Consider the following 27,330-nt stretch of genomic DNA (forward strand, 5'->3'; position numbering starts at 1 on the left):
CTCTTCTCCGGCCGCGCGCCCTCGCTTGCCCAGCCTGAAGGAGCGGCGGCGCGCAGTGCAGCGGCTGAGCCTCCGGAGGAGCGAGGAGCTGAGCCAAGCTTCCCCCTGTTGCCGCCTCGTCCCCGCCGTTTACACTTCGGTCAGGTTGCTTTTCGTTTCCCGCGGCTTTGTTCCAGTTGCGGTTGTTTTTGTCGAGTTGCAGGTCCGAGGGAGGAACGGGGGCGGCGGGGGTGTCCCTGGTGCTCTTTTGAGCCTGGGTGGTTTTCTTGAAGACGTTTCGTATTCAAACTGGATAACATTATCAGTGGTAGCATTGGCTAGATTTAAATTCAGTGACTGCAAGTTTACTCATGTTTGTTAGAAAATGCAATGAAAGTTTTACTTTTGAGTGGAAAGAGATACAACTGCAGGAATAAATGCAGCTTTCAGTTTTAAACCTTTAGAAGTAGTTAATGGATCAATAAAACATCTAACAGCAGGAAAACAACAATCTGAAGATCGGAGGGTACAACCAGTATATTTTAATATGCTGAACAAAGCAGCGTTTTAAAAGAAATTTAACATCCTCTCCAAACTAAAGGAAAAAAGACCCCTGGGAATGTTTTAAATAATGGACAGAATCACACAGGCAGAGATGATTTTTCAGGTATTTTGTTCTACAAAAAACATTGAAGGCCTGCCGCGGTTTTGAAACAAGTCCAGTGAATTTTCGCCACATTTTTCTATCTGAACTTTCTGGATATTCTAAAAGAGCAGTTCTGCATTGACTGGGACCTTAAATTAGAAAAGCACCCAGGAAAGTAGTCTATCTCTTTAATGTTGATTGGGAAAATACATCTTTAATCTATTGGAAGTAGGAAGCCACCCAGGAAAATAATTGAAAAGTGGATATGTGCTTTCAAAAAAAAATCAGGAAATTGGGAAAGAGAATTTGATCACAGTTTGAATCAATTTAGGATGCTATGAAATTTGTTGTGGGTCTGGTAGCAGTTTGGTAGCATTTTTTTGTAACATGCTTGGGATTAGAAATCATGCTGGAGTCTTCTAAACATGATTGCAACCTAAAGAACATCATTCTGCTCTTTGTCTTTTCCCTGTCCTGCAGACATTCATTAACATAACCATATAGCATGCTCTTTTTTTCCTTCCTTTTCTTCCCTCCCTCTCTCATACACACACTACTTTCACTTGTTCAGGAAATCAGCAATCCTGTACATTATAGAATAAAATAGAATAGAATTTTTATTGGCCAAGTGTGATTGGACATACAAGGAATTTGTCTTGGTGCATATGCTGTCAGTGTACATGAAAGAAAAGATACTTTCATCAAGGTACAACATTTACAACACAATTGATGATCAATATATCAATATAAATCATAAGGATTGCCAGCAACAAGTTATAGTCATACAGTCATAAGTGGAAAGAGATTGGTTATTGGATGTATGCTGTGAGGTGAACAAGGAGGAAAGCCAAATATAATTCTTTAAATCGCTATTTCCGCAAATGGTACCCTGTTTCCCCCAAAATAAGACATTCCCTGATAATAAGCCCAATCGGGCTTTTGAGCACATGGCAATAAGGCCAAGTGCTTATTTCAGGGTTCGAAAAAATATAAGACAGGGTCTTGTTTTTGGGGAAACACAGTAGCTCTCTGCATATGTTGCACTGTTATTTTAAATACGATTTTTAGCCTGAGAGTATAAAACCCATTATCTTATGAACCTAGACAAAGGTTTTAAAAGGAATGTCAATAATTTACGTGTAGTTTTTGAATATGTCAAGCAGTACAAAGGTTATCTGGACCATGGAAAATTCCTCCAGCTCCTCTAGAAATGAAGATTGCGATGATCCAGAGTTACAGTGGGATCGCGTGATGACTGAAAAAGACTGGCTAAATTGCTGGGAAACAAACAATATTGGATTTCATAAAAAGGAAGTAAATCCGTAAGTATTCTGCTAGCCAAGGAATCCTCATGACTTTCAGCCTGATGTCAGTTTAAAAAAAACATTGCCACTTTGCAAAATGTGTGAAATTCACAGCATAGCTGCCTAGGGGCAAATGACCTCTTTTGAAATGCCAATTTATATTTTGCCATCTTTGCTTTTGACTGAGCTGCAGTCATCAATTAAGTTTATTGAGCCTTTTTGGCCTTGGAGATATTCTTGAAATAAAAATGATACTGTAACTTGTATTTTTTTTCTTTAGCATGTTCGCTTCTGTTTATTACATTTTTATACAGTGGTACCTCAGTACTTCATCATTAATTGGTTCTGGAAGATGCAATGAGTACTAAAAACTATAAATACCAAACATTTGTTTCCATAAGGAATAATATACTGAGTTCCTAGTTAGCCAACACCAACAGATTCTAGCTTGTTCATTGAGTACTCAACAAATGATGAGTTAGGGGGACAAGATGCTCATTCAAAATGCATTGTGTATTAAATTCAGTGAGTTTCAAAGCAGTTGAGTACCAAGGTACCGCTATATGCAGTATAGAAGAGTCTAGAGACGTCCCTGAGCAACACCTTGGTATATGGTACTAGTATACTAGGGCAGATTCCCCTCCCCCCTTTCCCCCCCCCCTCTTTCTATATCTCTCTCCATGTCATGATCACAAAAGACTTATCTATACTCATAGCCATGGAAATATATTTTGAGGACTATTAATTCAGGATAGTTAATTATTTTGCTTTGCGGAATCATAGGGTGAATTCTAGTTCACTTATAGAAAGAGGTATTATTATTATTTACATGAATAATCCATAGTTAGATTCACAATCTAAGATTGGTAGAAATAATTCTAGTCCTAAGCAAGGACCTAAGAATTCTTAAGGCAGCATCTAAGAATATAGACAGTTCCAAGCAGGATAGGTGAGTTTTTTGGTTTGTTTGTTTTTTGTAAAATTATATGTTCAGGTCTAATAAATTGAATATTTCCAGATATCAAGGAAATCCTTTAGTATTGTTCCAAGGGTTCCAATCATAATTACTATAACAATGGATTTCTTTTTCTCTAAGCATTTAGCTTTGATCTGCAAGTTCTGATATATTTTGTATTTTTTTCCAATTGTTTTTCCTCAATCCTAGCATGTTTGGGAATAGTAATATCAATGAACCAGACTTTCTTCTTTTCAACAGCTCTTATAAAAAGCCTATTATGAACAAGATGCCTTTTAGTTTGGATCTTAAAATCCCATAAAATCTTAACCTCGTCATTTTCCAAACCTTCTGAACTTGATAATCCTAATAATTTTAACATATTCCAATCCAAAAGTTTCCAATGAATAATTCTGGCAACTACTAAATCACAATGCTGTTTACAGTCTGTGAATTTGGCTTCAGCCCACCAATCAAATAGTCAATTTTTTCAACCTTTTAACTACAAATGTGACATGTGGTGTTGTTGTTACATATTGAATTTTCCCCTTCATGCCAATTAGTTGGCAGCGCTTGTTCTTGAGCTGATTAAATAAAGCCTTCAGTTTCTTTCTTTAAGACTCTTGATCTTAACCGACTCCATGTGGGTTTTTTAATCATTTTTTTGCTTCTATATACTTCAAGTATTGACTATACATTTGCTTGTTCTTCCAATTAACAAATTGCAATTGTTTCTTTTCTATATTCAGCCTTCACCTTTGTTGCTTTCAAGAACTTTCCTTGGTTGGCTACTTTCAGTAAAGGTGTTTAGCTTTTCTTAATATAGTTCATCAGGTTGTGCTGAAGAAAGCTCAGTATTTGAATTGGTATTTTATAAATTATTAAGGTTCTATAAGAATCTGAGTGTGAAGATCAGTTTACTATATGTTCTTTTTTAAAAATAACATTTTGTTTTCTCTTTTTTGTTCCAGATTCCTCAAGAAATACTTGGATATCTTTGTCAATGGCAGGAAGGAATTAAGAATATTTTTTCCACTTTGTGGGAAAGCTGTTGAAATGAAATGGTAAATGAGTTGTCAGATCATTTCAGTTTTATGTAGATTTCACTTATATCACTTCATGGATATAAACAAATAACAACTAATAAAACACGGAGAAAAAGATTGGGTAATTTTGCTGAGTCCCTCATGTATTTTCAGCCGTGTGATTTTCCCCTTCACTAGGCAAACTTAAGCCCTGTACAATAGTACCTTGAAACTCATCAAAATTGGTACATAGTGCATTTTAACATGATAATTTTGTCCCTTTATTCATTGTTTGGTACTCAATGCACAAGTTAGAACTTGTTGGTGTCAACTGTGACTCACTACATTATTCCTTACGGGAAAAAATTTTTTTGGTGCTCATCATATTTGGTTCTCATTATGCCTTCTGGAATCAATTGATGATGAGTACTGAGATACTTCTGTTTTTCAAAATCTTCACCTTGCTAAGTCATTCTTCTCAAACTGAGAAATGAGCCAGCTTTCTTCAACCTACCATTCTTTAAAGCTTTGGACGTTAGCATCTATCATCCATAAACATGGACACATGGAGCTGGAATCCAAAACATCTGAAGGCTGTCTGGTTGTGAATATGGATTAGGATTTAAACAATTTAATCGTAAATCCAATTTAAAATGTCTTCCTTTATAGCTTGATCAATTTATTGAGACAAGCCATTGTCTGTTAAAACAAGCAGAAGCTGTGCAGAGACCAGTTAGACCCCTTACAGAGGCGTTGGCTGATAAATTTGATAAATAAATAAAATAAATAAATAAGTGACAGCGAGTCAATACAGAGTTGTGATTAGAATAGTCTAAGGCTGAAAAACATGTGACTGTCCACATATTGCTTAATTATGCAGGAAGTCCTCAACTTACAACCAGTGATTTAGTGATGTTCTAAGTTACAATGGCACTGAAAACAGTGACATTTGAATGTCTTTCACACTTGTGACCATTGCAGCATCCCCATGATCACATGATCAAAATTCAGCTGCTTCACAAGTGGCATGTATTTTTTCCGGTTTAAATGTCCCAGTGTCATGTGGTCCCCTTTTGCAACCTTCTGAGAGTCAAAAGTCAATGGGGAAGCCAGATTCACTTAACAATGTTGCTCACTTAACAATTGCAGTGATTCAGTTAACTATGTCAAGGAAGGTCGTAAAATGGGTCAAAATTCACTTAACAACTGTTCTACTTAACAATGGAAATTTTGGACTCAATTGTGGTTGTATGTCGAGGACAACCTGTAGTTCCTAAGCTCCTAAGCCTAATATCCCAACAACATCTGCAGGGGTAATTGCTCCCTGCTCCTAGAATAATCAATAAAATATGAAAGTTTTATGTTTGAACAAAGTGTGGGACGGGGGAGGAATCTCATTCATTATATAAGTCCATTGATGGTTTATGATGCCATTTTTTGTCAAACGTTCCCAGTTTATCAAGGATCCACCATTTGAGTGAATTTAATCAATGTGGAAATAAACTTTTAAAATGTAAATTAATAATCTGGACCAGATTTACATTCAAAACAGGTGCTGTAGTCCTCCACGCAGCTACATCTTCATATTCTAATTTTATTACATAGCTATTGGGGAAAAAATGGGAAGGAAGGGACCCTATGCTTTTAACTTAATGGGAAAAAAATCCCCATGATATTTAGCAGGTTAAAAAGTCTTACAAAAAGTAGAGAAGCAAAGTAGGACAAAGCATTCAGTGCTGCTGCTTACCATTCTATTGCCTTGTGCTTCAGTTTCTTCAGTCCAAAGTTTTATTTGCTTTAAAAATAATAGAACTTTCCACAGACAATATCCTGATTTTTATAATATACAGTTGCCCACTAACACAAAGAGAACTTTGATCTGTCTTCTTTTATTGTAAAAAAAAACAAAACACCTCAGACAGTAACAAATGAATAAACGTGGCATGTTTTATTGTTCTGTGTAGGTTAGCTGACATGGGACACCATGTGGTTGGTGTGGAAATTAGTGAAAGAGCTTTGAAGGACTTTTTCATGGAACAAAATATTTCATTTTCAGAAGAAATGGTTCCAGAAATCCCTGGAGCTAAATTATTGAAGGTATGTATTGAACCCTCTGTTTTCTTCGTAGAAATGTAATTATGTTTATTTGTGTAGCTTACCCTAAATGTTTTATCAGTGGCCCAAAGTAGGTATGTCTCTGTTTATTGATTTAAAATATGGATTCTTGCAAAACCTGAATTAAAATAACGACAATGAGGATTGGGCATCATTAAAATACATGTAATGAAGTAATGATATTAATTATCCCAAAAGAAGTATTCATAGCAGTAGGGTATTAATAATGAAAGTGGAATTTAAATCTATAATTGTTATTGAAAGAATAGAATGTCTTGATGATAGAAGGGAACTCCTTGATCAAAGCTGTAAAATTCATCCCTTTTGAACCACTTCTGAAGTTCCTTTATTTAAACTGAAATGTAAATAAACACCTTGCATGTTTAAGGCTAGATAGTTCACTATCCTTAAGCATTATATACAATATATGCATATACACATCATATCTATTAAAGCTCATCTTAAATGAAAATGAAATGAAAAAGCATGTTATTGCTTTTATTATGTCAGTACTGAATTATTTTAATGCTTAATTATGTTTTATGCCTGTAGAAACAGTATAGCATTGGCACTAAGAAAATACAACTAATAATAAAATAAGATAGAATGTTTAGATGTTAAAAATGTTAGTTACATTTTTGTTGCTTTATCTTTTTTTAAAAAAACAAACCATTTATTTTTCATTGTAGTGCACATCTCTGAATATTTCTCTCTACTGTTGCAATCTGTATGATTTAACCAGGTAAGAAGAAATTAATACTGAGTCTTTCCACACATTTAACATGTTTGATAGCTTTCAACTCTACCTGCTAGGCATCTATGGGAAATCTTACTCTGACTCAGGTGTGTATATGATGGGTAGAGAGCTTTTCATGCCATGAAAATAGACATTGGCTGAGCTCACACATCCTGCTAATATTTGATAAATGGGCTAGATCAGGGGTCTCCAATCTTGCCAACTTTAAGCCTGGAGGACTTCAACTCCCAGAATCCCAGAATTCTGGGAGTTGAAGTCTTCCAGTCTTAAAGTTGCCAAGGTTGGAGACCCCTGGGCTAGATTATATATAAAACAAAGCCAGGGATCTATCATTTTAAGCACTGAGCACTATGACATAATACAGGTAGCCCTCAACTTATGACCACAATTGGGCCCAAAATTTATGTTGCTAAGTGAAACATTTGTTAAGTGAATTTTGCCCCATTTTACTACAGTTACTACTAATAACTTGCTATAGTTATTAAGTGAATCACTGCAGTTATTCAGTTAGTAACCTAGTTGTGAAGTTACTCTGACTTCCCCATTGACTTTGCTTGTGAAACAGTTGTAAAAAGTGATCGCATGACCCCAGGACATTGCAATCGTCATAAATAAGAGTCAGTTTGCCAAGTTTTTGAATTTTGATCATGTGACCATGGGGATGCTGCAACGGTTGTAAGTGTGAAAAATTGTCATAAATCACTTTTTTCAGTGCTGTTGTAACTTTGAGCAGTCGCTAAAGGAACTGTTGTAAGTCGAGGACTGCCTGTTTTGTGTAATGGTGCAGGTCTCTGAATTCATTTTAAAACTCACTAGTTCATCAAATCTCCTGATACTTTGTTACTTGTGTCATAAGGTCTCATGCGAGAATATTGACATTTCATAAGATCTAGTGATCTTAGCAAAGTTTGGGGATTTGTGACAAAACTTAGTGAGGACTTCCTGGATGCCAGTTAGGGGTTTTGTAAGTGCTATGGCATACGTCATAATGTGTTTTGGTTCACAAATGATCCTAAGTCAGAATGAATGCATCATATTGTAGCGTAGCATTATGTGCAAATGAAGCAATTATATCAATTCATTTTCTGATTCTTGGATCATATCAAGCATATTGCAGTAAAATACATTCTCCCTAGTTCTGTAAAACTTTCAGCATCTGTATCAAAGCTGTATCTTTAGGCTGTTTCTTGCTCGTGTGGATTTTAAAACCTTTGTCTTCTGTATATATATATATTTTTAATGCAACATTGCTTTTCTGATATGACTAAAAAAAGTACTTATGATGTTTGATGTGACTTTTTCTTTCCTGCCCTTTAGCTCTGTCACTGGTCATTTTGATGGGATTTGGGACAGAGGTTCTCTAGTAGCTGTTAACCCTTCTGAGAGAGAACGGTCAGTAACTGGGAACTGCCTTTTATGTTCATATCAGGAACCACAATGTTGCTTGTTGAGGTTTTGGGGTGCCAAGAAAATTGTTCTTCCTTCCTGAGTGATTAACTTGTTCCAATCATTCTGTACTGGGGATGTCTTTGCTAAATAACTTTTGCAATATTAGATGTAATAATTATTGGGATACTTGACATAACACGGTCATTACATTTAAATCACAAGTGCGCCATCGCAGCTTAACATGTAAGGTGTGGTGAGGCTTGAATGACAGCAGTACTCAAACACTTTATTTCTCTTCTACTGACAGCATTACCCTGGTAGGAAATGCGGTGCAGCATGTTAGTGCAATGGACCGAATATTCTGAGAGACCCATCAAAACTTTGCTGATGTATATAACTGTTTGCTTCAGGATGGGTTTCCCATCAGAATAGAATAGAATAGAATAGAATTTTTATTGGCCAAGTGTGATTGGACACACAAGGAATTTGTCTTGGTGCATATGCTCTCAGTGTACATAAAATAAAAGATACGTTCATCAAGGTACAACATTTACAACACAATTGATGGTCAATATATCAATATAAATCATAAGGATTGCCAGCAACAAGTTATAGTCATACAGTCATAAGTGGAAAGAGATTGGTGATGGGAACTATGAGACGATTAATAGTAGTGCAGATTCAGTAAATAGTCTGACAGTGTTGAGGGAATTATTTGTTTAGCAGAGTGATGGCCTTCGGGAAAAAACTGTTCTTGTGTTTAGTTGTTCTGGTGTGCAGTGCTCTATAGCGTCGTTTTGAGGGTAGGAGTTGAAACAGTTTATGTCCAGGATGCGAGGGATCTGCAAATATTTTCACGGCCCTCTTCTTGATTCGTGCAGTATACAGGTCCTCAATGGAAGGCAGGTTGGTAGCAATTATTTTTTCTGCAGTTCTAATTATCCTCTGAAGTCTGTGTCTTTCTTGTTGGGTTGCAGAACCGAACCAGACAGTTATAGAGGTGCAAATGACAGAACAGTTTGGTATTCAAAATAGCTTCTCTACAGTTCCTTGACACTTTTCTCCACAATTGTTTCATTATCCTCTTAGCCTCTATATTGGGTATTGCTCACATCTGGACTTTGGAGCGCTTTGCTTTTTTAATTTAATTCTTAACCAACATCTGGATGATGTTACTTGCTTCTGTAGATATTGGTTGATATCTCTAAACTGTGATCTGTGCCTTCTCTGGACAGTGCTACTTGTCTTTCATTGCACAGGCTAAGTATAGGTAGTCCTCGACTTACGACGAGCCCAAAATTTCTGCTAAGTAAGACATTTGTTAATTGAGTTTTGCCCCATTTTACAACCTTTCTTGCCACAGTTGTTAAGTGAATCACTGCACTTGTTAAGTCAGTAACATGGTTGTTAAGTGAATCTGGCTTCCCTTTTGACTTTGCTTGTCACAAAAGCTGAGCCTAGGACACCGTAAACGTTATAAAGATGAATTAGTTGCCAGTGTCTGAAGTTTGACCTTATGACCATAGAGTTACTGCAATGGATTGTAAGTGTGAAAGTATTCAGGCCCATTGTAACTTCAGTCATTAAATGAACTATTTTTAAGTTAATCTGTAGTCCTCATCTTCCCAAACTTGAACTTAGTTAAGGCGGACTAAGTAGGCTCTTCTGTAAGTAGAGCATGGATTTACTATGACATAAGCAGGGGTTTAAACATATATATCGGTATTGTGTGCATGTAAAATCAAATATGCTCTTATAGCACACAAACTCAGCCAGTATAAAGCCTGAATCTGAATATTTAAGTAACACCCTGCTTCTTCCCCCACCCCCACACATATATGACTGAGATCCAGTGTGTTGTTGTGCTTAATGTGCCTCAAATGTGCCACAACATACGTCGTAGGATTGTTGTGGAGATAAAATGGACACTCGGTATATGTCTCCTTCAGCTCTCAGGAAAAGGAAAAGGAAGCAGTAGCAACTGTGTTGTTTCACACTCCATGCTACGCTACAGCATAGTTTTGGCTTGGCATAATTATATGAAACCAACCTTTTCAGTAAATCAGTTGTGTTTTAGTGTAGTTAGCAAGACAATTGTCTGCATCAATTGTGACTTTAAAAAGGTTTAAGAATTACAGCTCATCATGTTGTGTGAATCCAACTTTTCTTATGTTCTGCATTTTCAATTCCTTCTTTGTAATAAAATATCAGCTTTCCCCAGTATGTGTTTCTTGTCCTTTCCTTTTAGCTATGCCCAGTTGATACTATCACTAATGAACAGAATGTGTCGCTGCCTTCTAATTACTTTGTTGTATGATGCAAGGAAACACAAAGGTAAAACATTGGGAATAAAGTCTCAGCTAGATATTGGGAGAATCTTACATCCTTTGTAATTGGAAGTAAGGTCTTAAGATTAGTATGGGATTGGTCTGGCACAGTGTTTCTCAACTTTTGTGACTTTAAAATGGGTGGATTTCAACTCCCAGAATTCCCCAGCCAACAAGGGGAATTCTGGGAGTTGAAGTCCACCCATCTTAAAGTAGCCCAGGTTGAGAAACACTAGTCTAGCATGATTAGAGGGCAGGCTTAGCAAGTCTAAACAGATAAGGGTCCCCTCAGTGAATGTGGGTCTGAAAATCCTTTCTAATCCTTTCCAGTATTACTGTATTTATTCAGTAATTTGCGTCTTTTTCATGGATTTAGCTTTAAACTAGGCAACCATGATACTTTACTTATTTTTTTAATTATTTAAAGACACGACTTAGTGCAAAAAATGATTAAAACAAACCAGATCACTAACGTATAAGAATATACTATAATGAACAATAAAAATATTCATGAGTCTCTAGGGTGTGGCAATGACAATTCAGTTTTTTTAAAATCTACTATTCAGTATTCTATGAATCTGCCATAATTTTATAACATTTAGTTCAGAACTAAAACTGGAAGTGCAGTTTCAGATATCAAGAGCAAGCCATTGCATTAAGTTTTTCAAGTGACTGTCCTTTTTTTCCTTACATTTCTACTGCCATTCATCTATTTTTCGAAATATAAATGGACTGTTATGAACTGAATTGACATTAAACTAAATAAATCCCTGAATTCTCATTTCTTAAAAGTGAACACTTAGGGCTTTGACTGGGTTTTCTTTAACTTCTGAATTTCTAACTTTATCTTTTCTGTTGTAGGTCCACCATTCTATGTTGATGATACAGAAGTGAAAAGTTTGTTTGGTGAGTCAATGAAAAAAAAAGCCCAGATGTGCTTTACAATGGCACTTGCCCACTTCAAGAATGAAAATGCTTATTTTCATAGACAAGGAGGGAACTAACTATCCCCAAGCCAGTACCTTAATATGGTATTTGGGGAAGGGGCTGCTGTTTACATCCAAATGTATGATAAATCTAAATGAGTGACATTTCTGTCAACTTACATTATTTGCATAATCAGTGTAAGTGGCATTATTTGCACACAAAAAATCTAGATTTAATAGACAAAACATTCAGTGTAATGAAATATTTCTCCCTTGCATGCAAAGTCCACTAAATTGAGGTCTTTGAAATAGAAAGTGTCCACATGAAATAATGCATTCTGCTGATGTGGATATACATTTGCTTATATGAAGAATCTTTTTCTCTCTCTGTTCAAATGATTGTTCTGTTTGGAGGTCAGCTACTCAGGCTTATTCTTCTGACCTATTGTCCTACATACTCTTAGTAATGTCTGGGAGCTAATGTTTAGAAACAAAAGTAATATATTGAAAATATGCAGGGAGATTATGTAGGAATGTTTATTTCCTAAATTGAATCTGAAGGTGAAGGTTCCCCTCACACATATGTGCTAGTTATTCCCAACTCTAGGGGGCGGTGCTCATCTCCGTTTCAAAGCCGAAGAGCCAGTGCTGTCTGAAGACATCTCGGTGGTCACGTGGCCGGCATGACTGAACGCCAAAGGCGCACGGAGCACTGTTACCTTCCCATCAAAAGTGGTCCCTATTTTTCTACTTGCATTTTTTTTACGTGCTTTCGAACTGCTAGGTTGGCAGAAGCTGGGACAAGTAACGGGAGCTCACTCCATTATTTGGCACTAGGGATTTGAACCGCTGAACTGCCGACCTTTCGATCAACAAGCTCAGCGTTTTAGCCACTGAGCCACCATGTTCCTACTAAATTGAATCTAGACACATGCAATCCAAAACAAAAGCTCAGGATAAATATAAACGACCTCAATCTATTCCTGCCAATTTTTGTGCTAGGAAAAAAAGAGACTTGAATCTGCACATCTAGCAAACAGATACTGTATCCTTCCAGTTCAAGGTTACTTTCCATGCTGAGTTCTAGTAATTCAATCTAGATTCATGGATTTATTCTAACTCTTTTTAGATCCCAGAGTTGTACTATAAATCTAACACCACTTTGTGTTCACCTTTGCTAATTACTTTGGGCAAATCTACTTTGCAGACCTACGACAGGGACTTTTTCTTTTTGCCTCAATCCATACCAAGTCCTGTTATCTCGACTATGCCACATGGAAATGACTCATTTCTCTGCACTGCTTCAAGCTAGTTGGATCTAGAGCAGGGGTCTAGGGAATTCTGGGAGTTGAAGTCCACCAGCCTTAAAGTTGCCAAGGTTGGGGACCCCTGATCTAGAGTGATGCCGGTGGAAAACATTCTTGTTGCCATGGCCTTCTGCTTGCAGAAAGCTGTACAAAGTACAGTAAAGAATGCCTCATATTTGTGGTAGCCTTGCATTAATATGCTTCATGGCTTATTGAGCAAAACTTTGTGAGAACAGCACTTGGGAAGTTGGACATTGGCAGAAAACGTGGTCCATAAGGGATCAGAACAGAACAGAATAATAAGAGTTGGAAGGGACCTTGGAGGTCTTCTAGTCCAACCCCCTGCTCAAGCAGGAAGCCCTATACCATTTCAGACAAATGGCTGGCCAGCCTCTTCTTAAAAAGCTCAGGGGATGGAGCACCCACAACTTCTGATGGCAAGCTGTTCCACTGGTTAATTGAAATAGTGCAACTGCTTCTACTAGCATGTATCGTAAATACTGGGTGAGTTTTTTGTGTGACATGAGTTTTGAGAGACTGGCCAAGGTTTTTGGCATGCATAGTGCTAAGAAAAGCACAGCGTTATTTTAAAATCTCATTCCTCATGCAAGACTCTTGTTTTAGTTGGAAAATGCCTTCCATTTATGGAGGGGCTGTCCCCTGTTGGTAGGCTACTTCTGGGCCTAATTTTTAACAAGAATAACATCTCTCAATATAAATGCACATAATTGTTTTCTCACTCTTGCCACTATTTGTTATAGCTGCCTGGCTGCATTCGTAGTCTTTCATTCAGGAGGCTTATTTTTTAACTCAAAAGCACACAGAGGAAATAGCTTCATCATCATACACCAATATTGCAAAATCTATTAACAGCCTCTCTATTAATTAAAGCATTAGGTGAGAGCACTTTAAAGTGATTAAAAGAGATTTTATCATAGCAGCGTATAAGCTTAGGAATCCTATTTTGATAAGAGTTATTAAATAAGCACTCTTTTTCCATATGAGGCATTTATAATGTGCAACAGAAGGGGAAAGAATAGTTTATTCAAAACCCAAAGGATAATGAACAGCAATAGCACTTAGACATATATCACTTTACAGTGCTTTACAACCCTCTCTAAGTGGTTTACAGAGTCAACATATTGCTCCCAACAATCTGGACCATCATTTTACCCACCTCGGAAGGATGGAAGGCTGAGTCAACCTTGAATGTTGAATGTTGTCAAAACCATTGAAAGTCATTTTTTCTCTCTCTTTCCTCCCAGGAAAAGACTGCGATATTCAATGTCTTGAAAAAGTCCATTGTTTGGAAGAGAGACATAAGAAGTGGGGTTTAGATTATTTATGGGAGGTTTTATACTTGATTATATTGAAAGAACCGAGATGACTTCTAGACCTATTCCTCGGAAAATGAGAAAAACCACTTGGTTGCCAGACACCATAATGTTTCTGTTCTAAGGATGAATCATTCTTCAGATACTTTCTTCTATTATCAATATCTCTGAGAATAATCTTCTTGAAATTTGCCTTTGCATTTGCCTACACATTTTAACCTACAGTTTTAAAATGGAATATCAAGAATTAAATCAGTATTTGTGCTTTCTCGCCATTTTCCCATTTATGGGGTTCATCCTAATAATCAGCATTATGCCGAGCTAAATAAATTTGTAACATTACACAATATTGACTTTGCTGGAAAGGTTTCTTGGCTGTAGGATGCTCAGTAAAACCTCTGTTAGAGGCCTCCTGTTGTATGTGTGTTTGTTGCCTTTTGTAGTATTTCTGCCTGGTCCACCTCCTGATGTATGGCGCACAGCTTTTCTCTTGTATAAGGTAAAAACTTCCCTCAAGTCACGCTTAAAATTGGATGACTCTATGGACATGTATGAGTAGTTTTTGTGACAAGGATATGGAAGAGATTCTCCACAGTTGTTTCCCAAGATTTTGTTTAGAATAGAATAGAATAGAATAGAATAGAATAGAATAGAATAGAATAGAATAGAATAGAATAGAATAGAATAGAATAGAATAGAATAGAATAGAATTTTATTGGCCAAGTGTGATTGGACACACAAGGAATCTGTCTTGGTGCATATGCTCTCAGTGTACATAAAAGAAAAGATACGTTCATCAAGGTACAACATTTACAACACAATTGATGGTCAATATATTAATATAAATCATAAGGATTGCCAGCAACAAGTTTCTAAATACTATTGCGAGATCTCTTGTGATCTCTTATCCAAGGATCAGCAAAGATCAGCTTTGCGCTGGCATCTGCTTTGAGCAGCAAGTTCAGCCAGGCAATCTGAGGCAGGAAGAGAATGTGCCAGCATGAAATTCCAGAAGTCAGAATCATTGAATTATCAACAAGTTTGTGCAGATTGTTTCTTTTCCCCCTGCATGCAGTACTATTGCTGATATATTTTCAAGCAGTGGCAGGTATGCCAAAAGTTTGACGTTGCTTAGGAGAATGAGTCATTTACCCCATGGTAAGAAATCACCAACTGGGTTAGGGAGAGATAAATAAGAAATCATTGGCAAGGCTCAGGAAACTTTCAACCCTAGTAACTTCTGCTGATACCATCCTGCTTGGCTGCTATTGCCTGTCGCTTACACCAAGCTGTTTGGAAAAAGAGAGCCCAATATATCAAAAGCTGGTTCATACTTTATGGGCAATTCTATTTGTGACAGGTACACAAATAGTTAACATGAAGGCCTGGTTTTGTCTGGTTACCAGTTCTTTATTTGAAAAGTATTAAGAGAGTAGTTTATGAAAGATTTCCAGCAAATGAGATCTCATCATCTGTTTATAATTTGAAAAGCACAATATAAAAATATAAAAGAGATAGGAAGAAGAAAACAAATGTGGTTTTTTTAAAAAATGCTTATTATATTTAAAATAAGTAATATATTATTATAAGAGCGTATTGTAACATAGAATGCAAATGGAAATAAGGATCAAAGGGGAAAAGAAATGTAATATGAAAAGAAGAAGGAAAAAAAGCAGTGACTTCTGACTCTTCAAGGCCGTTGAGTATAAAATACAGTTATGGCCTTCCATTTTTGCTTTATATTTCTGATAGATCTGATAAGCCAGATTCACTTAAGAACCATGTTACTAACTTAACAACTGCAGCGATTCACTTAACAACTGTGACAAGAAAGGTGGTAAAATGGAGCAAAACCAATGGTGAAATCTAAATTTTTTTGTTACCAGTTCTGTGGGCGTGGCTTGATGGGGGTCTTGTGACTGGGTGGGCGTGGCTATGTAACCATGTGACTGAGGGATCAAAAGACAGACACTCACTAACAATGTCCTGCTGGAGCAGGGTTGGACTAGATGACCTCCAGGTCCCTTCCAGGCCTGCATTATCCTCTGAAGCTGCGTCTAGTGCCAGGTTTGTACTCCTTCCTTCCTTCCCTCCCTCCCACCCTCCTTTCTTCCTCTCTCTCTCAAAAACAAACCCCCCCCCCATACCCTGTTTTTCCTCCCAGCAGGCTTCCCTGAAGCCTGCTAGCCAAACCAAAAAACGGGGGAAGCCTGCTGGGAGGAAAAACAGACTCCCCCCTCCTCTTTTTTTTTTGGCTAGCACCCAGCTGAGCCGCGTGATCATCAGATACTTTTTTTTTTTTTACTTTTAAAAGCATTTTTTCGGCCAAAGAAAAAATGCTTTTAAAAGTTTAAAAAAAAAAACCTCTGATGATCAGCTGGGCATGGGGGGTTGGCAGGGATTTTTGCTACCAGTTCTCCGAACCATCAGCCGCCATCACTACCGGATCAGACAATCCGGTCCGAATCGGGAGCATTTCACCCCTGGGCAAAACTACTTAACTGTCTTGCTTAGCAATGGAAATTTTGGCTCAGTTGTGGTGGTAGGTCAAGAACTACCTATACTCTACAGTAGTCCCAGATCAGAGTCTCACAGTACCTTTTAAAACAGATTTTATTGCAAGGCATAAGCTTTTGCCAGCACTTGGCTCATCTGATAAATCAAGTGAAGCTCACAAAATCTTTATGTCTTATAATAACTTTGTTTTGTTTTTAATCTGCTACTAGACTGAATATGATATGAACTTTACTCAGTGATGTCTAAGTGTTAGAAAACATTTGTTTCCCTTTATTTCAGGAAACAATAATAGAGAAGTCACAGAAAATACATAAAAGTGATGTTCTAATTGCCAATATTTTTTAAAAATGCAGTATAAGCCCCAGCCAGTTAATGGCACTTGTGCAATATGGACAAGATATTTCACAGCTGGGGTTCTCCCCTCTTTAGTTAATTTATGGGGCATATACTGTAGGCAGCTCCTTACTTAGCTGTGGCTATGGCCTTTGCCCTCTTCTCTATCCACCCCCACATGTGAAATTAGGAATGGAGATTCGACTCTGTTTTAAGGTGTCTTGAAGTAATTTCACCCAGAGAAGAAAGAAAGGTTTTGCTTATATACTACCTTCTTATCATTACTGCATCTTTGATGATGGTACTGGGTCATCAGATACATTTCAGGGGTAATTGGTAATTATAGTACTCTGATATCCCGCAATGTGGTCCCCATAAGAGATCTTGGAATGTGATATTCAAAGATCTATTTCAGTTTAAGGGTGAATATAGCCAAGTAACCGGAGACGCCTATAATGTTTCTGTTATAGTGGTAAGTCCACTATCTGCCCACAACAATCTGCCATATTGAATGGATAATAAAATTGAGCTGCCCATGGCCAAATCTTTGTCTTATAGAATTAGCCACTGAAAGTACCAAAATGGGAAAGCCAGCATCATGCCATCAAAAATAAAAAACAATTGCCTGTTTTAATCTAAAAAGTGAGTGCAGTGAGTGATTTTTACTTCCTAGCCTGTTTCTCTCTCTCCCTAAAAGGCACAGTGGGTGCATGTAAACATTTGTGCTTACAAAAGAAAGACTAGTGGATCAATTATCCTGTATATCAGAATACTGATATCATTCATTCACTGAATTGTCTTTCTACCTGATCTGTTGCATAAAGGAATCCAGAGCAGCAGTTCCATTGATTGCAGATTTTTTTCCTAGAAGTCTTCACTACATGAGGACAAGATGGCATTTAATCTTACATCAAGATAATGATTCAGAATTGATTACCCAGCAGACAGAAATAGCTGGAAGGGTAGAAGATTGTTTGAAAAGTTGACACTGCTGACTGATATAGGGGAATTTGAGCCCACTTACTCTCAGGTCAAGGTAGTTCTGCAGATCCCAGATTCTTGAACCAAATTGCCTTCCTATATAATGATAGTGGGGAAAACCTTGGGAGGTGGGAGGAAGAGATGCTGCCTAGGGAACAGTCAGGTTAAGAGGGAGCATAGCCTCCAGCTGCATAGTAGGCAGAATAAGAGGGTCAGGAGGGAAAAACCCCCCACATTATCGGACTCTGAAGGTAACAGCAAGAGAATTGTTTTCAGACTTGGTAGAGTCTATTAGTGTAGCATTAAAATAAAGTAGAATTAACTTATTTGGTCACATGCCCCACCTGATCTACCTGGTAAGGTTGATATCCTATTCTTATTCTATCTGTCGATTTAGCAAGACTGAGAGGTTAAAGGTGGTGTGCCTGCTTTTACTCTTTAATGTACACTGTTGTTGTGACTGAGGGCCAAGTAGTGATTACCAAACACAATTCATTCCTGAACAAACTTATTTTATTAAAACAAATTATTCGGCCTTATCACCAACCTTTGATGTCTTTGACAACCTGCCAAAGGTTTTTCTTGGCAAAAACCTCACAAAATTCAAGAGACACTGACAAGAAGCACTGGAATCAACGTTGCTTTTCTACAAAGAACCCAACGGCTCGTTGTTGCTCTTTTAAGCCTTATGGGAGTGGCCAATCATCTTCTGGCCTTTCTCCTGAGTCGTCCTTTTTGCTTCAGCTGCTCTTGCCTTCTGGCAGCTCTTCACATGCGTGCACTAGGAACAGGCTCCTGTTCCTCTGCCTCTCTGCTGTCTGCCTCTGGAGGCTCTGGAGTCCGCGCATTGCTCCCAGATGGCCGTGGCCCCATCTCTGACTCTGATGCAGACCCTTGTATGAGCCTTCCCGACTCCAGGACTGGCCCATTGTCCTGCCCAGCCTCCTCACTGTCTGACTCCGCTGCCAGGTCCGCAGGCTGCTGGTGAACCACAACAACTGTTTCCTAACACAATAAACACTAGGAAGAGCTAGCCATTTTTAGGAAGAGCTTCAGCTAATTCTATAAAACCTCCTTCATGCCAAAATTTCCTTTATGTTTGCTGTAATTCCTTTGGTAGCTAATTTGTCCTGGTGACTTTCTGTAATTCTATTTTTGATACTGATCTGTTCAATGATCAACCAAGTTCTTTTTAAAACTACTTCCCTTCTTATAAGTTGTAACATAAGGCATCTTGGTAAGTGGAACTTTGTTTTACTCACTATAGGTACAATACAACTACAATGAACATTAAGCTGTTGAAAGCACAGGGACTTACTTTACCGTTGTTTTCTTCCAATATCTCTTTTTTATTTTTTTTATTTCCTAGTCCAAGCTTGAATTTCCTGGTTATCCTGTGTTACTAAGATTCTTTTGGGATCAGCCAAGATCAGCATTTCCACCTAGTCATTCCTAGCTTTTTAAGATTTTTATTTATTAGGTTTTTTTAATAGCTACCAAAGTACTTTATAGGTAATACATTTAAGGGAAGAATCTTTAACAAAACTGTGAATACAAGTAGTCCTTGTTTAGTGACTGCTTCATTTAGTGCCAAATTGCAGCTACAGTACAATGATGATGAAAAAGCAGTTTTGCAACCAATACCCACATTTACAATCTTTGCAGGTCTGTAAAGCAAAAAAAAAGTTGAAATAAGATCATAATCGTAGTTGCACTTTCACTTAGCCATCGCTTTGCTTAACAACTGAATTGCAGGTCCTAATTGGAATCAATAAAAAAAGGATTACTTATATTATTAGTTCTAATCAGCCAAGACTGCCAAATCAACTTTCACCCTTCCCTTCCTTGCTCTGCCTATTTTACTGGACTTTTAATCTTGTGTGAGTTGTTTGTGAATCAGACAGACTTGCTAGCTTACCAAACTCACTGGAACAAATATCTTTATGTGGCAATACTACAATTGTTGGGATTCATCTTTCAGCAATTTTAGGGCATAGCTCTATCTCCTTTTTCTCACATTACAACCAATGAAGAAAAACAAAATGCATCAATTATTTGCATCCAGATGTTCCTCACGCAAGAACCTTTGCGAATGTCCTCAAGAGGGCAGCAAACGTCAACGCAAGCTTGCATTGTGGGTTGCAGCCATCCGTAAAGGCCTCTGAGGTAAGAGGGTCTTGTGACCACACCAATGTGACCAGATGGCACAGCACTCCTCTCCCTCCCCCCCACTCCTCAGCAGCGCAACAATCAATCCTCTTAAGACGTCTAATGACTGCCAAAGCCGCTGATCAAACAGAAATCATGACAGACCTGCTGGATCAGTCTGAGAACAATCTGCTCGAATGCAAAGTGTGCTTTGAAAATTTTAACCCCGAGAAAAAACATCGGCCGAAGAACTTGCCATGTGGGCATGTGATGTGCCTGGAGTGTGTCATGTCTCTGGCCCACCCTCGGAATTTCAGGCTGGAGTGCCCTTTCTGTCGCAGGGCTTGCAAAGCCTCAGAGACCAGCGACTGCTTGCCGTTGTTGCACCTGATGGAAATCTTGAGTCCTTCAGCCATTCGGACTCCAGTTGCTGGAAGGACAGTAGGGAGACGGGAGGCTGTGGCTGCCCCTGGATCTCAGGTCTTTACCTTTCATCTTTCTTTCGGAGGCTGGGGGACGCTGATCAACCCCACGGGACTGGCTGTGTGTCAGAGCTCCAGCTGTTTAGCGGTAGCCCACGATGGCAAGAAACGAATCAAGCTGTTTAGTTTCAGTGGCAGCTGCCTACAGCAGTTTGGAGAAAGAGGGCAATCGGGAAATGACCTCAGGTACCCAACTGATGTTGCGGTCACGCTGGATGGCCATATTGTGGTCACAGATAGCGGGGATCGTTCGGTCAAAGTGTTCGATTGTGATGGCAGAGGCAAGATGGTCATCGCAGAGTCCTTTTCCTTGCCGTGGGGACTTGACACCCTGCCACAAAACGACATCCTTATGACCGATTCGGAGGCAGGTGCTCTGTACTGCTTGTCAGCTGACTTTAAAAAGGGAGAATTAAAGGGAGTGAAAAAGTTGTACTCTAGCCTGTGTTACCCAAGGAAAGTGGCTGTTTCGCCAGTTTCTGGAGCCATCGCTGTCATCGAACACTTGATGGCCAGAGGACCTTGCTACGGCAATACCAGGCTGAAAATCTTCAACAGAGACTTGCAGCTAATCAGTCAGGTGGATAGTTTTGGCCTGCATCTTTTCTTCCCTTCCAAAGTCCATGCCAGTGCTGTGACCTTTAGCAGGGAAGGGCAAGTAATAGTAACTGATGCTTATAACCAAGCCGTTTTCTCTCTTGGAAAACCTGAAGAATTCCCTATGTGTACACCATTGATAACTCAGGGCCTTTCCTATCCTTTGGCATTAACTTTCACATCTGATAATTCTCTAGTCATTTTGGATGGGGGCGATCATTCTTTAAAAATATATACTCTCAGCTAAACCGTGGTCTCTGGGTGGTACTCAACTAGCTCACAATTTCAAGGAAGAATATACAAAATGCTTAATTCTCCGGCTGGTGGGTTTGAGTCTTCCCTGGCTTAGCTGTAATGGATTTCCGCTCAAACAAGTTGAGACAAACTTAGCTCTGCAGTTTTTTATCTCCCTCCCCGAATGGAAGGCGTGTTAATTTATTTCTGAGTTAAACTGCACCGCAAAATGATCACCCCTACTAGAATTAACATAGTAAAATGTATGGAATCATGTGCAACCTACTTTGAAACTATATATTTAGTTCTGGATAGGATGAATTTCTCTTTGGGTTATTGATGGTACGAAGCCATTCTGTTTGATCCTTTCACCAGAAAGTTAGGGTTTCTTAAAACAAAATAAACGATTCTTTTATTTTCTACATTAGAAAACAATTCTGATTTCTGTTCATTTTCCTAACCCGATGCCCTCCAGTTACGTTGAACTTGCCAATCATATTATTTCTAATCAATTGACTGAGATTCTGGAAGTTGATATTTAAATTTGTAAATTGAGAAATATATGGAGCCACATATGACCTACTAAATTTCTAAATTTAGAAAGGCTGGTATATAACCAAGACTGACCCAAGAAACATCAGGGAAAATGATACTTGTTAGTTATTCTGGGAAAAGTTGTTTTCAGGAAATACTTTGCAGTATCATAGTGTAAATAATTTAAAATGGTACAAAGCAGGGCATTGGAGTGACATGTTCACAGCTAGTCAAGGCATAAGGATGACTCACTTCCATATCATTATATTAATTTCTTTTTAAAACCTTGCAGCTAGTTAAACCAGTGCAAACCTGCATGTGGAGAACATTAAGCATTAAGCATTAAAGTGTTAAGATAATTCAGTACCTCAGAAATTCAGAAATTCACCTCTTCACAAAGAAGAGATATAGTTTAGATCGACCATTTCACCAATGTAAGGGACAAATTACTGTACATATACAGAATTATATTTTACATTAAATATTCCTTTCTTTAACGGATGTGAATGAAATGTATAACACATAATAGTGATATTTTGATGCATTCATATGCAGGTAACATATATCTAAATGTATTAAGTACATTTTTATGTGAGAAAGAGAGGGAGGGAGGGAGGGAGAAATACAGTCTTCAGAACTATAAATTCCATTTAAATTTAAACTCCCTGTCCCCCCAAAAAACCCAAGGAAATTCTGGCAATTTGCCTTGGAGTTATTTTTCTGCTATTACCCCCCATGGTTGCTTTCATCCAATAAACATCCAGAAAATTATCTTCAAAGAATAAAATATAGTTGGAGACCCATTGGGGCAGGGGGCAGGAGGGGGGATAGCTAATGGAATTTAAGCATTTTCACCCCACCATCTTTTCCTTTAAAGGGTAAAATCTCAAAAACCATGCTCTTTTTAAAACAACAACAACTCCAAAATAAACATGGTTGCTGCTAACATAGATATTTGACTTAGATTTAACAAAAAGCGGACTTAAACTTCCTTCAAAGTCAACTGGAGTGAACTTCATGAACGCATCCATGGAAAATGGAGGAATAGTTTGCCATTGTTTTCTTTCCAAATGTTTTTGTCAGTTTTCCAGTCTAGTCTGCAACTAGGTTATTCTCTGTGATCTCCCATCCAATTACCAACTTGACCCAATCCTACTTAGCTTTAAAGTTACATGTGGTTAAGTAGGTGCTGCTTCCTGCTTTTTCAGTCTTGGCGTTGTTAGGATTCTAGAATTCACAACATGAGAAATGCAGGTGTATTCCTCACAACACAAGACAAACTGCTGTTGCCGTTTTCTTAACAAGAACATACAAGTAATTCTATGGGATGAACTTAAAAGAATCTGTATCAGCAAATAATTTTCCAACTCCTGGGGTGTTAAAAAATGCAGCACATTTTTCATGGGTTAATCGGGTGGAATTTTACTCTTTACCTAGCATTCTTATGTAAATTAAAATGGTTACATATGAAAAACTCATGAGAGGCTATAAAAACATATTCTTGGAAACCCACATGGAAAAAAATACTGAGTCAAATGACTGAATTGCGTCCAGAGTTCTTGTGAGTGGAAGAATAAGGAAGGCAATATTCGTCATTTCCCCAATCTCCTTTATGCTCTGGAAGGCTGGGACATTCCCTTGAATAGAAAAGCACTAAATTAGGGCTCACTGCAATTTATGCCCCATCTCTTACTCTCAGAGCAAACTGCTGTTAAATCTTGGATCCTTCTGCCAATAGAAGAAAACGTTTTGATTCTCCGGAAGCTAATTCTGGATCCTTCCCATGATTTGTACAAAATTTACCATCTGGTATGTTGTAGTTAGAAAAAAGGAATGGAATTAGGATAAAAATAATGTTTTCTTTTTTCCCCTCTTGGTTTTTGGAAAAAAAGTTGGCAGTCAAGTATCCTACAGTTACTTTTGGCAAAAAAAAATGTTTCACATCAGTACAGACAAGATACTGTCAGTAAAGTATCTTCGTGTTCACTTACAGAAGTAAAGCTATAAAGCATCTACCAAAACTGATAGGATTAAGAAGTATTTTCAATACTAGTCATGTCATTGGCTCCATGTACTGAAAAGTAAAATAAAGATCAACAAATTGACTACATGAGGCAGGAGGAAAGGTTGTACTGTACACAGTTTGGATTAGTATATATACATATTGCCCACATCCACAGACATGTATTCTGGTTATTTTTAAAATATCCTATAAATAACCACAGTAGCATTTGATTCATTTAATAGCTCTAGGCCAAAAGAAATGTAGTGCCAGTAAATTGAGTTGGATCTCGTGAATGTTGTTTTCATTTTAAGCCATGAGGTTTAATTTTCATACTTCTGCCTAGGAAGTCTTTCATTCCAAAAATCTATTCTATAAGCATATAGATATAAGGATTATCCTTCTATAAGGATAATAAAGTGCAGCCTTGAATTATGTTCAACTTGCCAGCGTTCCTATAGTCGTGGCTTTCAGAGTCCCCCAGAGTAGAGGGAAACCAAAAGTATCCTGTTTCCCCGAAAATAAGACATCCCCTGATAATAAGCCCAATTGGGCTTTTGAGCGCATGCGCTAAAATAAGCCTCCCCCCCCAAAATAAGCCTCCCCAGAAAATATTTAAACGCAGAGCTGGAAATCAGGTCAGATGACAAGAGGAGCCCCATCTTGCTCCACGTTCCCCAAAATAATAAGACCTCCCTGAAAATAAGGCCAAGCACATATTTAGGGGTTCAAAAAAATATAAGACAGGGTCTTATTTTCAGGGAGACACGGTATTACCTGTTTTTAAAAATTTGCAGGCAGGTAAGAAAAAAAAATCTTAAAACACAGAGAAAGCTTAAGATACCCATTGGATGCCTACTCTCCCATATTGCCTACTTTCCCATATTAGGAAAAAGAAAGTTACATTTTTTGGAATGAGATTCTTAACACTAAAATTGCACCAAGGGTTTTTTTTCCATCTGCATGCTATGACAGGGTGGAGAATCTTTTCCTGTCCGGGACCCATGAATTGTGAGTAAAAATGAGCACCAAAATTGGCAAGGCCACCCATTACTTATTTTATTTCTCTTTCTGCTATCTTCCTTCCTTCCTTCCTTCCTCCCTCCCTCCCTCTTTTTCCTTTCCTTCGCCTCCCTTCCCACATTAATACCAATACCAACACCAACAATCACACCAACACTACTGCCCCCTTTAGTTTTCTTGTTTTGTTTTGTATTTTTGCTACAAAAGAAGAACACAGCTAGAAAGTTAATGTTATTTTCTTAAAGTAATTCCTGGTCATCCTCACTTAACAACCACAATTGGGACTAGCAACTCCATTGCTAAGCAAAGTGGTCATTAAGCAAGACATCACACGACCACCACGGATTTACAACCCTACTTCTACCTCAATCGTTAAGTGAATCACTTGTGGTTGTTAAGTGAAACACCACGAGTGCAACTTGTAATTTTAACTGCCAGACTCTCCATTCACTCTGCTTGTCATAAGCCAGCTGTGAAGTTCACAAATGACAATCACGTGACTGTGGGATGCTGCAACAGTCATAAACACCCATCAGTTGCAATGTGCTTGAACCTGTCATGGCTGTAAATGCAAGTACTGGTCATAAAGTTACTTTTTTAACACCATCATAACTTCAAATAGTTGCTAAACAGGGCAATCCTTAAGTGAGAACTACCTATACAATAAATTCTACTTGGTATAGTATGACATATATTGAACGTATTAATGTAGTATACACAAGAAAATTGCCTCCCTTTGTCACATTCTTTACAAAATTACACTTAATTAAAAAAAATGTTCATCTTTGGGGCAGTTCAGATGTTTCAGGGTGACACGACCTAAATCCATCAGCAAACATTGCAGACCTATTTTGCATTTGAGTGAAACTATTTGCAGTTTTGTAAATGGAAGGAAAGACAGCCAACAAAAAGAGAAGAACTTCCTGTCTACCCTGTCTGCCATCAGTACCCCAGGTTAGACTTGCTCAGCTGATTGAGCTAACGGGTCTGTTATTATTCTTGTATTGTAGATTTGATTTTGAACTGACTTGAAATGAGAGTGAAAATCAAGCACGTCTGGGATGCAACAGGCAATGGAAATGACCCTTTCAGAATTTAAACTCAAAAGGGGGGCCAAGAAGGGTGTCTCCTGTACACATTTTCCCTTCTCTCCATTATCCTTTACATTTTAGAAAAACACACCAAGAGGGTTTTAAGGACTTGCAAACTGCATATGGGACAAACGTTATCTATTTCCTACCTTCAAAGAAAATAATAAAACCTGATAAACATTCTAAAGAAGAATGGTACAATATTTTATTTATTCTTATTCATTCATTCATTTATTTATTTTATTTGTCACATTATATATAAGCATAAGCATGAAATAACTATATGATATATAAGCATATATATATAATCATAAGTATGTAATAACTATATGAAATTAGATACAATCAAAGGGAACATTAGGATAGGAACGGTAGGCACGCTGGTGCTCTTATGAATGCCCCTTACAGACCTCTTAGGAATGGGGTGAGGTCAATAGTAGATAGTTTTTAGTTAAAACTTTGGGGATTTTAGGAAGAGACCACAGAGTCTGGTAGTGCATTCCAGGCATTAACAACTCTGTTACTGAAATCCTATTTTCTGCAATCATGATTGGAGATATTCAGGCACCACCATTTTCAAAATTTAGGAAACGGAGAAACGACATACTGGATAGCTTCCTATAACATTCTACACCTGGTTAAAGTGGAATCTGATTGTTTTGAATATGGCAAGAACTTAAAATCTTTCTTTTAGCATTTTCTTGTATGAGAAAGGCTAGCATTTAAGCTATAACTTTGTTTAGTTGAATGTATGAGACCTGGGTTTTAGTTTTCGAATGTTATGTGAAGTCCTCTGTTTAAAAACAGCCTTGCAGCTATTGCTCAGAAACTGTCATCCTTTATGGATGTCCTCTTTTTCCAGTTCAGGGACATCACAATCACATGGTACTCAGTGTAGCAACATGGTCTGCTTTGTTCCAAAGGTTTACACAGAGCAAAATTAAAGTCAGAACAAATTGCAAACAACATCCTGCCTGAAACATAATTGCATACAGTGTAACATTGCTGTTGTAATATTTTTACCTTAATCTGTCTCCCTTCAAGAAACGAAGATCATCAGATTTTTGGAATCAACAGATTGTTCGCTTAGATGTTGATGGCGAACAAGGAGAATCGATTCCAGCACTTCTTACAAAACAAAGCAACCAATATCTGGGCCATTCTACATGCTGTATTTGTACTAATCTGGGACAAATGTTGTACCATGTACTGTGTAACATGCAAGTTCTTTGGCAGTTCTCCAACTGTTGTGATATACGAAAACAAAGTAAAGAGAATTTTGCAGCGTTAATGTTGAAGTTGTAAGACTTCCATTGGGGAACTC

At 37.9% G+C, this 27,330-nt stretch overlaps 2 protein-coding genes across 5 annotated transcripts; both read left to right on the forward strand.

Moving 5' to 3' along the window:
- Positions 1-3: 3 nt before the first annotated feature.
- TPMT (thiopurine S-methyltransferase) lies at positions 4-27,212 on the forward strand. 4 transcript variants are annotated; one of them, XM_058177893.1, is made up of 9 exons: positions 4-139; positions 1,789-1,947; positions 3,856-3,948; positions 5,874-6,006; positions 6,714-6,766; positions 8,099-8,173; positions 10,419-10,504; positions 11,359-11,403; positions 27,051-27,212. In XM_058177893.1, the coding sequence occupies exons 2-9, from the start codon at positions 1,808-1,810 to the stop codon at positions 27,101-27,103; spliced, it is 678 nt and encodes a 225-aa protein (XP_058033876.1). In that variant the 5' UTR covers positions 4-139; positions 1,789-1,807; the 3' UTR covers positions 27,104-27,212. The 4 variants fall into 4 exon arrangements, with proteins under 4 accessions (XP_058033876.1, XP_058033875.1, XP_058033873.1 ...); XM_058177892.1 differs by lacking the exon at positions 27,051-27,212 and adding an exon at positions 12,015-14,482; XM_058177890.1 differs by lacking the exon at positions 27,051-27,212 and adding an exon at positions 13,996-14,482 and having other exon boundaries at positions 6-139.
- On the forward strand, positions 19,115-21,978 carry NHLRC1 (NHL repeat containing E3 ubiquitin protein ligase 1). The gene has a single exon (XM_058177881.1). The coding sequence runs from the start codon at positions 20,167-20,169 to the stop codon at positions 21,367-21,369; it is 1,203 nt and encodes a 400-aa protein (XP_058033864.1). The 5' UTR covers positions 19,115-20,166; the 3' UTR covers positions 21,370-21,978.
- Positions 27,213-27,330: the final 118 nt, after the last annotated feature.

Source organism: Ahaetulla prasina, chromosome 3 (assembly GCF_028640845.1).
Source record: "Ahaetulla prasina isolate Xishuangbanna chromosome 3, ASM2864084v1, whole genome shotgun sequence".
Lineage (NCBI taxonomy): Eukaryota > Metazoa > Chordata > Lepidosauria > Squamata > Colubridae > Ahaetulla > Ahaetulla prasina.

Excerpts from the sequence above, each read along its gene's own strand:
- TPMT (XM_058177890.1), top strand. The coding sequence starts at position 1,808 with ATGGAAAATTCCTCCAGCTCCTCTAGAAATGAAGATTGCGATGATCCA. Across the intron at positions 3,949-5,873 it reads AAAGCTGTTGAAATGAAATG|GTTAGCTGACATGGGACACC; the intron begins GTAAATGAGTTG and ends TGTTCTGTGTAG. Across the intron at positions 8,174-10,418 it reads AACCCTTCTGAGAGAGAACG|CTATGCCCAGTTGATACTAT; the intron begins GTCAGTAACTGG and ends CTTTCCTTTTAG.
- NHLRC1 (XM_058177881.1), top strand. The coding sequence starts at position 20,167 with ATGACTGCCAAAGCCGCTGATCAAACAGAAATCATGACAGACCTGCTG.